The 15684-nt window shown below is 41.1% G+C and overlaps 1 protein-coding gene across 3 annotated transcripts in view; it reads right to left on the bottom strand.

The window, feature by feature from the left end:
- Window positions 1-2288: 2288 nt before the first annotated feature.
- Window positions 2289-15684, bottom strand: part of LOC144935748 (uncharacterized protein C8orf34-like) — a 41515-nt gene continuing 28119 nt past the window's right edge. The window contains exons 8-12 of one of the 3 annotated variants that reach the window (XM_078862492.1): window positions 15030-15165; window positions 11218-11288; window positions 9310-9383; window positions 3291-3566; window positions 2289-2394 (exon numbers count right to left, since the gene is read on the bottom strand). In XM_078862492.1, coding sequence (XP_078718618.1) covers window positions 2368-2394; window positions 3291-3566; window positions 9310-9383; window positions 11218-11288; window positions 15030-15165 — 584 coding nt within the window. In that variant the 3' untranslated portion in view covers window positions 2289-2367. Of the gene's footprint in view, window positions 2395-3118; window positions 3570-7065; window positions 7112-9309; window positions 9384-11217; window positions 11289-15029; window positions 15166-15684 lie in introns of those variants that run through there. The other 2 variants (XM_078862491.1, XM_078862490.1) reach the window with 2 other exon arrangements.

The following is a 15684-nucleotide window of genomic DNA, read 5'->3' as shown; positions in this document are numbered from 1 at the left end:
CTTGGACTCGAGTCAGACTCGAGTCATGAATTGATGACTTGCGACTCGACTTGGACTTGCATAACAATGACTTTGTCCCACCTATGAGATGTGGACTCGAGTCATGTGACTTGGACTCGAGTCAGACTCGAGTCATGAATTTGATGACTTGCGACTCGACTTGGACTTGCATAACAATGACTTTGTCCCACCTCTGGCATATAGAGCTGTATACATTACACATGGATTTGGTACAAATAATAGCACACTAAGTGTTCTTATTTCCCATAAAAAAGTAGTCATTCTATAGCCTTCTGCACTTTCATCAGAGTCTTAGCTTCATATATTTACCAGGATAGAATATCACTGAAGCCATATACAGTGGTACCTCGGTATACGTCATTAATTCGTTCCAGAAGGTAGGACTTATACCGAAAATGACGTATACCAAACGAATTTTTCCCACAAGACATAAAGATAAAGGAAATAATCCGTTCCAGGGGAAAATAAATGATATTTAACATGGCATATTATACATTAATGGGGTTGTATAAAATCATTTAGACACTAATTACTAAAATGCATACAGAAGCCACGTGACCGCCTTCCTGCCAGCTGCGCTGGTCACGTGACGTCGCGCGCGCCTCGACCCGGGGCTCCACCCTCCATGGGGGCAGCCCCCCACACCCCCTCCCCTCTCCCCCACGTCCCCCGCCCCTCTCCCCCACGTCACCCCGCCCCTCTCCCCCACGCCACCCCGCCCCTCTCCCCCACGCCACCCCGCCCCTCTCCCCCCCGCCCCCCGCCCCTCTCCCCCACGCCCCCCGCCCTTCTCCCCCACGCCCCCCGCCCCCCGCCCCTCTCCCCCACGTCACCCCGCCCCTCTCCCCCACGCCACCCCGCCCCTCTCCCCCCCGCCCCCCGCCCCTCTCCCCCACGCCCCCCGCCCTTCTCCCCCACGCCCCCCGCCCCCCGCCCCTCTCCCCCACGTCACCCCGCCCCTCTCCCCCACGTCACCCCGCCCCTCTTCCCCCCGCCCCCCGCCCCTCTCCCCCACGCCCCCCGCCCCTCTCCCCCACGCCCCCCGCCCCTCTCCCCCCCGCCCCCCGCCCCTCTCCCCCACGTCACCCCGCCCCTCTCCCCCACGTCACCCCGCCCCTCTTCCCCCCGCCCCCCGCCCCTCTCCCCCACGTCACCCGCCCCTCTCCCCCCCGCCACCCCGCCCCTCTCCCCCCCGCCCCCCGCCCCTCTTCCCCCCGCCCCCCGCCCCTCTCCCCCACGTCACCCGCCCCTCTCCCCCACGTCACCCCGCCCCTCTTCCCCCCGCCCCCCGCCCCTCTCCCCCACGCCACCCGCCCCTCTCCCCCACGTCACCCCGCCCCTCTTCCCCCCGCCCCCCGCCCTTCTCCCCCACGCCCCCCGCCCCTCTCCCCCCCGCCACCCCGCCCCTCTCGCTTTGTTTCAGTCGTGAACGGGGCACACGCGGGTACGCGGTGACTCATCCTGACCCATACAAGTGCTAGCAAACGCGTCGTATCCCAAGCAAGACGTCGTATCCCAAGACATTTTTTTCTCGAAAAAACACGACGTATACCAAATTAGACGTATTCCAAAGCGGTCGTATACCGAGGTCCCACTGTACTGTTTATTCTAGGCTGGGATAATAGTTTTGTGGTCAGATTATTGTTAGAATTGAACAACTGCCGTGCACGAAAATCAGCATCAACATACAATGTAATATATTGCAAAATGTAATAGAAATTCAGAAGCAAATTATTTTCAAATCAGTGGATTTGATCAACTATATTCAGCCGAATTATTTTTTTTAACAAAGTGGCTTTGCATAATTAGTAATGTTATTGCATTCATAATAATACGTGTCAGTACAAATATTTATTTTATTTCCATGTATACAACAATAAAACCAAAAATAATCATTACGTTTAACGAGTAGGCTTCATACACCCACACAATGATGCACATGGGTCAGACATTGTTCGTAAAGTATACCATTTATAATGCATCATGCATATTATATTTTGTCAGACTACAATTTCATCTCACTTTTTTTTAACAGAAACAAATTTGTTCTTATTGCATACCGAGTATTTCGTCTCATTTCATTCGAGATTTTCGCCATTTGTCAATATTAGATAATACACATTACCTTTCGTTATTGTATATCAAAAACAAAAAGGGAACGCAATAAAAGGTTCTACAGCCATTTCTCAAAGGAAGCGCCAAAATAGAAAGGCACAGTTGCACCACGCGTCTGCTGCCAAGATGTCGATACAATGAGCACGTGGTTCTTATCCAGTATTGATGGAAGCCTGGGTCGAGAAGGCTTCCCATGAGCGTTTTTGTGGATCTGGGCGCAATCCACTGCTGCTACCTTTGCTGCTGTCCTGTGGGCATCTGATGACATAAGAACGACAAAGAATTACAGTTGTCACCATCGCAATCAGAGATGAACAGAAAAAAAACAGCTGGCACATGCACATTTAAAGCAGAGATGCGAGAAATGGCTATTTAAATATTGCAATTACAGCCTGAAAATATATATTTGGTAGTAGGTAATTAAATCTGAGTGCATAGCGAAAAATCTAAGCACGTGCATTGGTCTTGATTCATTTTCATCCACTTGTAGTCATTTCGGACTAAAGTAATAACAACAACAAAAACATCCTTGTTGACAAATTATTTTGTGAGCATTGAAATCTGTAAATGATGAGCAATTTTCTAAAACCATCAGCAAACCATGGACCAATTGCCCTGCTCTGTATCACTGCTGCCTGAATTAGTTTTTTTTTTTTACGGGAAACCTTAGACAATGCACTCCTTCAGAAACCGCCGGCATGAAGCTTTCGTGACTGCAGGGATTCATCTTCTTGGTTCTTTCGGTAAAGTCACGTAGAAGGAAAATAATAAAATAATAAAAATAAAACATTATAAAATAATTATCACGACGTTTCGGCCACAACGCAAGCAGCCGTCTTCAGGTGGAGAGCAGGTCTGTCCAGCCGTCTTCAGGTGGAGAACAGGTCTGTCCACCTGAAGACGGCTGCTTGCGTTGTGGCCGAAACGTCGTGAGAATTATTTTATGTTTTATTTTAATTATTTTATGACTTTCCTTCTACGTGACTTTACCGAAAGAACCAATAAGATAAACCGCCGGCAGTTTTTTTTATCGCTGCACAACTCGCAAAGGGCTGTGCCACTTTTTTAAAATTTTGTTTTAAACCCCACACTTCTCTCCGGCGCGTTCCCTTTGAAACTCGTTGCAACATTTGACACCGACCCATGGCGCGCACCTTCGCTCGAGGCTTTGCGCTCGAAGTTTCCGGGAGCGTCCGCAGCGACTGGCTCACAACAGGAATACGCGACGAAGCGGCTCGGCTCGCTGACGCTCCTGGCGAGTGTGGGAAAGAGGCCGACTTGGCCTGCTGTCTGCTCGCCCCTTGCGATTTGCCGCCGCTGCTGCTGCTGCGTGGCAGTTGCTGCTCGGGGTTTTGGCCGGGCAGCAATTCCCGTTGGGATTTTCTCCCCCTCTCCTCCTCCTCGGGCAAAGCGGACGAAGTTGGCTTGGCCTGCTCGGCAGAGAAGGAGAGCTCGATCCTTCTTAACCGTCGAGATGTGAACGTTGGAAAATCTTAATTTTGGAGCTTTCGTGACTGCAGGAATTATTCTTTGGTTCTTTCGGTTAAGTCACGTCTAAAGATAAAATAATAAATTAAATAATAGCATATTACGACGTTTCGATTGCAACACAAGCAATCATCATCAGGCATAAAAGAAATAGCAACAAAAATCTAACTAGAAAACTATAGACAGACATACAAGCAGACAGACATCACAAGGACTGCTTGTATGTCTGTCGATAGTTTTCTAGTTAGATTTGTGTTGCTATTTCTTTTATGCCTGATGATGATTGCTTGTGTTGCAATCGAAACGTCGTAATATGCCATTATTTAATTTATTATTTTATCTTTAGACGTGACTTAACCGAAAGAACCAAAGAATAACGTTGGATAACACAGCCCTTGAGCATTTGATATATTCACGGTGTATATTTGCGCCGTGGATATAGATCGCGATTCTCTGCAAGGCGCAAAAGCGTCGTGCCCGTGATGCTAAGCGACGCTTACGAGACACTATGAATAGACACTCCACCGGGCGAAATGCAAACATCTTCGATACAAGAAAGTGAAATTGAGTTCGACATTGAACACGACAAATGTCTGAATTTAGCTGCTTTGTTATTTAAGTGTTTATCCTAAGGGGCTATTTCAGAGCTCCCATGAGATGAGGCTTTCCTGCCAGCAATTGCATTCCTCCACCTATTCATTTATTTAATGAACTCATTATTGCGTTTAATTGCAATGATTTAGGCTTTCATATATAAGGTCATGAACTTTCATAAACAACGTGATCATAATGCATTTTGTGCATGTTTTGGTAGAATTATAGAACATGTTAACTTACAGGCTGCCTTATTTATGCCTTATAGCCTCCCTTGCACACTAAACATAAGAATCTATAATCATCTGCAGACAATTTCTCTGTATTGTGATCACTGAGAGATTTTTTCGAAATTTATTTTTTTGCATTGCGATAACAGCTCCATTGGCTTGCATAACAGTATTGCTTATGTTGTATGCAGAGCTCCATTAAATTTTGATTTAAAGCTTTCGTGACTGCAGGGATTCATATTCTTGGTTCTTTCGGTAAAGTCATGTAGAAGGGAAATAATAAAATAACACAGATATAAAACAATAAAAATTCTCACGACGTTTCGACTGCAGCACAAGCAATCATCATCAGATGTGAAATCCACAGCAAGAAAATTTGAAAAAAGTGGCGGTTTTTCCTGATGATGATGATTGCTTGTGTTGCAGTCGAAACGTCGTGAGAATTTGTATTGTTTTATATTTATATTATTTTATTATTTCCCTTCTACGTGACTTTACCGAAAGAACCAAGAATATGAACAGCTCCATTGGCTTGCATAACAGCATTGCTTATGTTGTATGCAGAGCACACAGAGCGAGCAGAGCTATTAGACAATTAAAAGAGGATGCATGTGTCTGTCTTGTGCCACACAGACTTAGTCTGATCATAGTCCCACAAGCTCCATGAACCTAAAATTACAAGGCCGTTTTGTGTTTTTCATATTTAATCATTATCCCTTGACATTGCTACTGAACGATGTACAAATGGAGTGTCCAAAGAATGTTTTAGTTATTTCGTAATATTTAAATATTCAGTAAAAGAAAAATCACGCCTATATTTAATATCTGTAATGAAATCAAATTGTTAATTTGTAATATAGGGTGTCTGTAGTGGTATCATTCATTATTAAATAATTGTAATTAGAGAGCAGTTTGAACTGCGTGGTGAAAGTCAAAATGAAAGTGATTTCCTGCTCAAATGAGCATGACTGACACTCAGTTTCTGCTTAAAGTACTGAGCCCGTGATGGAAATCCCGCCTAAATATGGTTGGAGCGAGTTTACACAAAGGACAACGACCGTTGACTTTCTCACAAAGTGGTAGCAAGTTTATCCACCCCAAAATGGAAACTTGCAACCTTCTGATTTGCGAGCCGCTCGACCTGCCCATGAGCCACCTTATCGGATAAGCTGTTGAAATCGTGGCAACATGTTCCTCGCATATGCGTTTACATCTGTACATTTTGACAGATTTTTTTTTATAACAGAAGCTTCTGAAATGATCACACTCGAGATGTTTGCAAACACCAAGGTCATCTGTCAAATCTCAATTTGATGTGCATCGCCAATGCCATGGCAGACATCACTCTTTCCAGGGATGAGGCTCATGCAATAAAGTCTGCACACGACCAAGCACATCTTCTTGGTTCTTTCGGTAAAGTCACGTAGAAGGGAAGTAATAAAATAATAAAAATAAAACATAATACTTCCCTTCTACGTGACTTTGCCGAAAGAACCAAGAAGATGAATCCCTGCAGTCACGAAAGCTTTAAATCGAGACCAAGCATATGTTTGTATAATTTTATCGACATAGCTCAACCGGCTCTCTCATTCTATGTAATTATATGTAATTACCCATAAACACCTCCGATTAGCACGGTTAGCTACGTACGTCATATTTAACAAGATATTATTTCAGTACGTTGCCAATGTACTGATTGATGTCTGACCTTCGACCTCCTATTCACCAGTGGCGTAAGACTTTTCGTGCTTTGAAGAAGCTCAAAGCATGTTGAGCAAAACGCCGTCGCGTGTTAATAGTTGATGATGAATGTCGTCGTGAAACTCCTTAAGCCACTGGTGAAGAGTAGGTTAATTGTTCAGAACGCTAATCAATCAATTGGCAGGTAGTGATACCGTGGTAATTTTGGCATCAAACTACCGTGCTAGTTTATTATTGAATCAGAATATTTATTTATACCGATGGAATCCGATGAACTATGAAGCTCTTTTCACATATGTCCAATTGTTGTTATCCCTCCGCCGTCCTACAAAATTATCAAGTTTATAAAGATATGAATATCACTACGTGCCAATTGATTGATTAGCGTTCTTAACTTTTCTAAAAAAATTATTAAAGATTGTGCTTAAATCAAATGTTTATGCATTGCAATTGTTGCAGATGATTTGAGTAACAAGTTAATCGTGGTTATAAGTGGTTATACAATAAGTGGTCTATGTATATTGCAGCTGTGCATATTTCCTAAAAATATTACCACGGTTAAAATCGATAGACATTACATGGCAGAATTGGTAAGCGGATATGACTGATGATAACTATGGAATCTTTTCACCAGTATGATAATATATAAAAAAATATATATTTGCATTTACCACAAGTATGCGTGCTTGTGCATATACGATGGTTAGTAATTGGTGAACGTCTTAACGCCTTTTTATCATTCAATATGACCAAGTAATGGTTGGATAATTACACAGTTGTAACTTTCCCCAATCAAGTAAGTCAATGCTATTCGTCACTAATGCATTGCTTCATCAGACATTTGAAAAAAAAGCATGAATTTGGATTTTGAATGAATGCAGTGTCAAAAAGAAAATGAAATGTGCAAACCGCTTACCGGTTAGATGACTTTTGGAAACGGGAACAGGTCTGGCTGGGCATAACTGCAATTCAATGGTTTTTATGTTGTCTTAAAAGCCCCATTGCCTCCGCGTAATTATATGCCACACAATATCGGTATAAATATTTTACAGACCCACGTTTAAAACGTATAGATTCTGAATATACATTCGGACAGTGATTCAAATTATAACATTTTATCCATCATTCACCGAATTCACGCCCGATGAGTCGCTTGCAGACACATATATGACGTGCTATTTGCTACATGTCTTTTGGTTAAGTTTTTAAACATATAAATGCAAAGGAATTTACCTTAAGAAATCTGAACTCTTTTTTCAGGAGAGCTCTGCCTCATGGTCTTTGCCCAATACACCACGAATAAAGATTTGGAATGTGGCTCAAAACCGCCGCAGAGAACCGGAGAAACCCCCCATGCCTAAGAGGGGGCACCACTTACACTTACACCTCTCTGCAGTCCCACATTGACAATGCCTGGCTCCACCTTAGTGGTCACCCATCCAAGTTTCTCATATTAGATGAGATCAAACGTATTTAGGGTGGTTTTGTAAGAGGATTTTTTTTTTTTAACAAATACACTTTTCCGAATTTTTAAGCTTCCCAATTAAAATGAACCAGACGAAAACTAATGTTATTGCTAATTAAAGCTTTCGTGACTGCAGGGATTCATCTTCTTGGTTCTTTCGGTAAAGTCACGTAGAATGGAAATAATAAAATAATAAAAATAAAACATAATAAAATAATTCTCACGACGTTTCGGCCACAACGCAAGCAGCCGTCCTCAGGTGGAGAACAGGTCTGTCGAGAAGACAGAGTCTGAATTCTGTGTTCTCGACAGACCTGTTCTCCACCTGAGGACGGCTGCTTGCGTTGTGGCCGAAACATCGTGAGAATTATTTTATTATGTTTTATTTGTATTATTTTATTATTTCCATTCTACGTGACTTTACCGAAAGAACCAAGAAGATAAATGTAATTGCTGTTGTGTTTCACAAACTGGAACATATTTTCTCAATGCTTGGCATGCCACGAACAAATTAATTCCCTGGAAATGATGTCCCCGGGAGCAGACAACCACCTTGCAGAGCTTCGTCATGCGGGGTATCTGACATCTCATTTTATTATTTTTATTACAATTATTTTTATTTTACCAGAGTTCCATCGCTCTTTTTCAGAAGCGAATTGACCACAAATGATAACCTGATTAAGTGGCTTATCATGTGGAAATGTATAGCAGCCAAATACTCTAAACGCATATTTCTAAATGCGGAGGAAAAACCGGAGGGCCCGGAGAAAAATCCATGCGAACACAGGGAGAACATACTGTACAAACTCCAAATATACAGCAGCAGGCGTCAGGAGTTGGGATCGAACCCACGACCTCCTGTATGCCAGGCGAGGTAGTTAACATCTCGCCACGCAGAAGTCTGCCTGGAATCCCTGGATGCATTTAATGTAAACAGGAGCTTTTATAATTCTACTATTCGAGCAACTGTTAGTCCTGTAAAGATCACTCCAAGTAGCTTTATTATTTATTACGATTAAATGTCACAGTCATCCGTATTTCATACTTCAACGTTATTATGTTTACATTTCCAATTCTAATTGACTTGTCATAGTTATTGTAGCATTTACAAGTGTCAGTTGTAACGCCGAAATGACGCACCTAAAATGATGAAAATGTTCATGTTAAAATCTGGTTGCCAATTAATTCAGTACATCCAGTCAGGCAACTTAAAACGTGGCTGTGGAAGATGATCTGTCTGTACTGTACTGCAACACTCATACGCCTGTGGTCAAACAGCCTGATGATAATTAGTCATGCACGGCCACACCATGGGATTATATGGGACATCTATATATATATCAAATGTAGTCAATCAAATAATAAAGAAAGCAAACAAGTCCGGTTCTTTGCCACCAGTGAAATCATGGCAAATGGAAACATGAGATTAACTGTAGAATGTAAAAACAATGTTTATTTTAAGGCAGACATGAATAAAAAAAATACTTTAATCGCACACCGATGGCATTTCGCAGTTGAAATGCTGTGCTGAACAGCTGGGAAAATAGGTAATCAATAAAACTGTGTAATTTCCAGCAGGCAGACTAGGTGATAAACAACGTTTTGGATTTTAATTATTGCAAAACAGATGTTGGGTAACATAAAAAAGCCTATAATGTAAGACCAAACATTCTGAAATAAATTGTCATCAAGTACCTGTGTGCTGCTCGTTGGATGCCGTGTTTCTGTATCTTTAAGAGTGCCCTTCACAAGCTCAAGTGAGACGGATTCTGTAACAAAGCAGTTCAAAGTTTTCCAGAATGGTGCCCTTACCAAAATATCTCACTTTTTCAAACATTCATTCCACCCCACTCATGCACTGGTACCCATTAAAATCGGGGATTTTTTTAACTCAAAGCATCTGGAGCCCTGTGACAACTCACTTGCCCGTGACAGTTTTTTTTATGCCAATTTAAATCTTAATTTTAGATTTGAAGCTTTCGTGACTGCAAGGATTCAAAGAGTATGAATGTAAATCTTGCTGAGACTTCAAATGCAAATGAGGCTATTTCACACAACTTGCATGTGTTCAGCGGAGGATGCCATATTGCTTCAAGTCCTCAATAAAATAAAATAAACCACCGTGAAATAGAGGCATTGGAATATATAGGGTATATAATGCATCGTCCACAGCAGTCTGATTCTCTCACCTGAAGTCGGTCGCTTGTTGTTGTGATCGAAACGTCGTGAGCTATTATTTTTTCTACCTACGTGACTTTACCGGAAGAACCAAAGAGTATAGGGTATAACGGTTTAAAAACATCATTGTCCATATAGTTTCATCCACACATCTCTCAGGGGCCTAGATAATCTGAATATAATATGGAAGCTGGATGTGAAATCTGTGCCAAGGCTGATTGATTGCTGACTTTTTTTTTACTTGGAAAGAGCAAATATAGTGTGATATGGGGGGGACACACAGTCCTATCAACACTACACTATACATCTCAGATGATTGAAATGAACAATTGTTACGTATAACACTTTCCATTGTGTGGTTTGGCAGGAACAATATTTACAGTGTTTATTCAACGGTGTTTATCACCCACACAACGCACTACAATATGAGCAGTTGGTGATAAACGCTTTCACTAGAAAAATCTAAATATGCACAGACTCACACATATTTTGTTTTTTTAAATACTATACTATAAATACCCCCCCCCCCCATCTTATATAGACTGTCCGCCTCCTGTTATTCTATCACCTAAGGCGTTGTTATGGGCATAAGTTGTCGTTTCATAAAATCCTAATTTCTTTTTTTAAATAGATAATACAACGTTTTTGTTGATGCTGCACTTGCGGGGGTACAACAAGCACAATTAGCACGCAAAAAAAATCTACACTTTTGTTAAAAAGACTTTCTCAAAAGAATAATATAATAATAGGCGACATTCCGGGCCCTTCTTCACAGCACATACATTTTACGTGCTATGAAGACGGTCCAATATCAGTAGTATCGATTCGTTTCGTTCACAGGTGACGACATCACATTTATACCTCTATTTAAGAACAAAACAGGGAGATTTCTCCACAAACCTGGCTGTCACCTGATGATGCTATTCATAATCAACGATTTTTGGGTTTAGATCGCGTTATTTATAAATGTGTCGTAACCCTCCACCACCCGACACGGCCAATCAGTAAAAAAAGTGTCACGTTGACAAAAGACAAATAGTTCACTGCTTTAGCCCACCGGTGTGTTGAAGCGTGGAACCACAACATTTACAATTTGAGTACGACGTTTCGCTGGTAATTGCATCCAGCATCATGCTAGTTGTCATCACTGGTGAAACGTCGAACTCAAATTGTAAATATTTCGGATTTACTCTCCAACACAGCGGTGTGCTGTACTAGTGCCGAATTGGTCACATTCTGTTTACGTGACAACCCTTACTAGTTGGCTGTGTCGGGTGGTGGCGGGTTTAACGACAGATTTATATATTTACGCGATCTAACCCAAAACATCTCTATTATTGATGTTGTATGACATTTGGTTAAGCAACTTTGTTTCCTGTCTCTGGCAATCAACCGTCTTGTAATTCTGCGTATGATGCAACTTACTTTCTATGAACGAAGCAGGACCTGGAATAGAGGTTTCTGCGTCTTCTCTTAGGTCATCCACTCCCTGTAGCCTGACCGCAAAATATATATTCCGAAGACAGAACAGGACCATAATGTAAAATACATATCCAAGCTATGATTTTCAAATATGCACATCCATACAATTGCTGCAACGTATCACTGCACTCTTTAAACTCGCAAGCAAGTATGGTAATGTAACACGTCAGTTTTTGCAGCCGTAATCCGTGAAAACCCAATTTGAAATTTGATAGTGCTTTTGTACATGAGTATTGAGTGCACAGTAATATTTAAAATGAATATCGACTACCTGTATATAACAATCGCTGTAGTAGGGCCATCCAAATTGTATAAAAGCATTTTAAAATGGAAACATTTTACAGTTAACGAAATTGATCAGTGTTGCTTTACTCATGCTATTAGGTTTAAATACATATTTAAAATAACAACACTGAAATGTTATTAATAAACGTTATCCACAATTTGTCTTAAAATGTATGAAGATGTTCCATCCATTGCTTTTATTTTTCATCATGGCATTCTTATCGCCATTATGAATCTCAGCTCTATATAAGGTAGAGCAATGCTGGGGTTTTATGGGCTCTTATTTATTGCTGTCATTCTCAGTGTAGAGTGTATACTCTTTTTCACTATTAATGGACTAAGATGCCCATGCATGTTATATCTATGGTTGCCAGCTCTTTTGTAAACAAAATAAACTGCAATCATTTGATACATCAGGAGTCCACTAAGATAAATGGGCACATTACGTTAAAAATAACCGAGAATGAACGTCCACATTTTGACTGCAAATTGAAATTAACTGGTTGGTTGAAAACACGTTTGGTTTAAACCGGATGGTAGGAAGATAAATACGCATGAATCTCTTCAAGATTAAATGTCTTCCTAGTTTTATGACAGTGCGTGGTATTTGTGGGTAATCATTCTAAACAATTCACTCTACATTTTATTTTCCATGCATGTTCTTTACCAACATAGTTTCCATTTTCCCCTCAAGTGTTCACTCAGCCACACGATGCTTGTTAATGTAGACCTCATCAGCTCTTGCCAAGCCCCATTGTGTAACGTGTATCCATTTTCATCTCTGCTAAACTCTGCCATGAAGATAACTTTCAGGTTACCCATGCGGTTAGATGAGGGATGCTGCCATAGGGTCATGGTTAGTACACTAAACTCGATTCGATCACCCGGTGAGGAAGTTAACATAATGCGGCAGGTTTCTTAAACCGCCCAGCCCTACTGCCTCCGTCCACCCAGCAGTAAAAATGGAAACACCATGAAGATGGATACACCATATTCTTGGTTCTTTCAGCAAAAAAATTTGAACAAAAAATTGAAAAATTTGGAAAATAAGTATTGCTGTGGTTTTCACACCTGATGACGACTGCTTGTGTTGCAATCGAAACGTCGTGATAATTGTATTTTTATTTTTATTATTTCCCTTCTACGTGATTTTACCAAAAAAAACCAAGAATATGAATCCCTGCAGTCACGAAAGCTTTAAATCGAAATGGATACACCAGTTAGTCCATCGGAAGGTTGCGTGTAGTGGGGTCAAGTGTGGGTTACTCCCGCCTCTTTCAAGAAGTCTGGCCAGTGTGTGAGAGGAGGCGAAATACCCTCTATAGGGAGCTGTCTAGAGCTCAGTCGAGTGGAGGCCCTTCTGCCAACAGTGGAGTGAACAAGCAATTGCAGGTTTGCGCCTTTGCTTGATTGAAATTTACGAAAACAAATTTACATTAAAATTTCGATATAAAGCTTTCGTGACTGCAGGGATTCATATTCTTGGTTTTTTCGGTGAAGTCACGTAGAAGGGAAATAATAAAATACGTGACTTTACCGAAAGAACCAAGAATATAAATGTACATTTAGTTTTGTTGTCGACTATATATGCGTAACGTGTTTACACTACTCGAATGCAGCTCGTCACATCAAGATGTGAAAATAGCCAAGCATGTAAGAATTCAAAACATTTTCTAACTTATGCAAATATAATTCCCAGTGGTTTTGACACTGCGGTTTAGTGAAAAAATAAATAAAGTAAGGAATTACCAATGTGACCTGGATACAATCACTAATTTATAAACGTTGCTGAATTATCGATGGAGAATAACGTCAAAGAAGCAAGCAAACATATCCGTGAATCCATGTGGGAATTGACCCAGAAATGCAATTGGATTCATGACATTCCGCATTACATTTCGCTTTCTGCAAATTCACGCGACTGCTGTGAGGTTACACGGTTAAGCCTTCATCAAAGGTCTCTAATGCAATTTTGGTGTTTCGAGTAATCTTCTTAAAGTTATTTTATTTGCCCCAAAATGACAACGTTGACTGAAAATAGATGCAAAACATGCATCCGAGCGTGGGTACTTTTAAAATAAAAAAGCTTCTTCGGAGGCTTTTATTGTAGCATTTTGATATTTAGCGTGTCAAAAGGAGAGGATATTGCTTTTTAACAGTAATTTTTTTGACGTTAAGAAAATGCAACGTACTTTTAAAATGGTGATCTCGTATTATATTACCATTTTAATTAAAACACGTGAAAAGCAACACATTCAAGTAATGCACATCCTGCCAACCATGTAAACATTTAAACAAGTTGGCTTCAAAATTAAACGTAAAAAAATTAATTTTATTTCACCTTTATTTAACTAGGTAAAAAAAAACTCCCTTGAGATTTAAAAGCCTATTTTGCTAGGAGGACCTGGCAAGAAGTCAGAAAAAAAATCACCGCACACACATACATACACACACATAAACACACATACACACACAAACATACACACACATACACACACACACATATACACACACATACATACACACACACATATACACACACATACATACACACATACACACACATACACACACACATACACACACATACACACACACATACACACACACATACACACACACATATACACACACATACATACACACATACACACACATACACACACATACACACACATACACACACACATACATACACACATATACACACACATACATACACACATACACACACATATACACACACATACACACACATACACACACATATACACACACATACAAAGACACATACACACACACACAAACAATACAAAATAGTTTCGATTTAAAGCTTTCGTGACTGCAGGGATTCATCTTCTTGGTTCTTTCGGTAAAGTCACGTAGAATGGAAATAATAAAATAATAAAAATAAAACATGATAAAATAATTCTCACGACGTTTCGGCAACAACGCAAGCAGCCGTCCTCAGGTGAAGAACAGGTCTGTCGAGAAGACAGAGTCTGAATGACACGTCCTGGGCTTGGAGCGTCTATTTAAGCTGGGAAGGGTAAAAAAATAAACCCGTAAAAACTAAGTTTTTCACTATAAATCCTTTATATGCGTGGCGGCTAGAGTCCTCTCGTCCTCTGGCTTGAGATGGCTGCCACCTATGGGTCAGATGATTGCCTGCCACCATTAAGCAATTGGTAATTAAATATTTAAAAAAAATTCCTAAAAAGTGTAAAATTTTGGAAAAAATTTTCACGAACATAAATTGTCACGCACAACGAGTCTGTGTGCAAAATGTCAGCTCGATTGGATCACGGGAAGTGGGTTAAAAAACGACCGAAAGATTTGCACGGTCGCAAGCAAGCAAGTGAAATTAATAAAGGATTTAAAAAACCCATTATTATCTTTTTTACTGGCAAATGAGGTTCCAATGGTGTAAACGCCGAGTGAGTTTGCACACGCACAGATGCATACTATACCTGGCACAATGCGAGCAGATGTTGAGTCTGACCTTGGCTTGTGGTTCCGCTGAGCAAGGCATGCGACCCCTGCTGATTCTGAAGCCTGACCTCCGTGGAGCAAAAACTCCTTCCCTTCTCAGATCCTCCTCATCCTCTGCCAAAGAGGTGAATTGCAGAGGAGAGATTTCACAAAATCTGCTTGTAGACTGTAAATGCGTGCCAGTGAACGCTTTCTTGTCAGAATCATAGTCTTTATTCAGACTGGAGGAATCCGATGGGCTTCAAAGCTCTTTTGAACAGATGTCCAGTAAGGGGCAAGATTGAGAGAGAAAATGTAAGCAAGTCAACCATATCACTAAACAAATATAAAGTATAGAATCTTGATTTGAAGTATACAAGTACACATTTCACTCGTACGTGAATTCCTGCCGATCTGTCAACAACAAATGCAAGCTTGGGCAATGCAGCAAAACAACAATAACAACAAGAATCCAAGGCCACACCACGACAATGCAGGATATCAATCGTAACAGACAGGCCCTCAAATGTGTATATACGAGTCAAATAAGTGGCATCGTGTAGGTAGCAAAGGTCAAGGCGCAGCGCTGCAATTTCTTGCTATGCCACACCTGGCTGGGCCTCCGCCAGAGGGAGCTCTAGAGATCCACTCCAG

This window comes from Lampetra fluviatilis, chromosome 14 (assembly GCF_964198595.1).
Source record: "Lampetra fluviatilis chromosome 14, kcLamFluv1.1, whole genome shotgun sequence".
Lineage (NCBI taxonomy): Eukaryota > Metazoa > Chordata > Hyperoartia > Petromyzontiformes > Petromyzontidae > Lampetra > Lampetra fluviatilis.
This window is presented reverse-complemented; position numbering and strand designations above follow the sequence as displayed.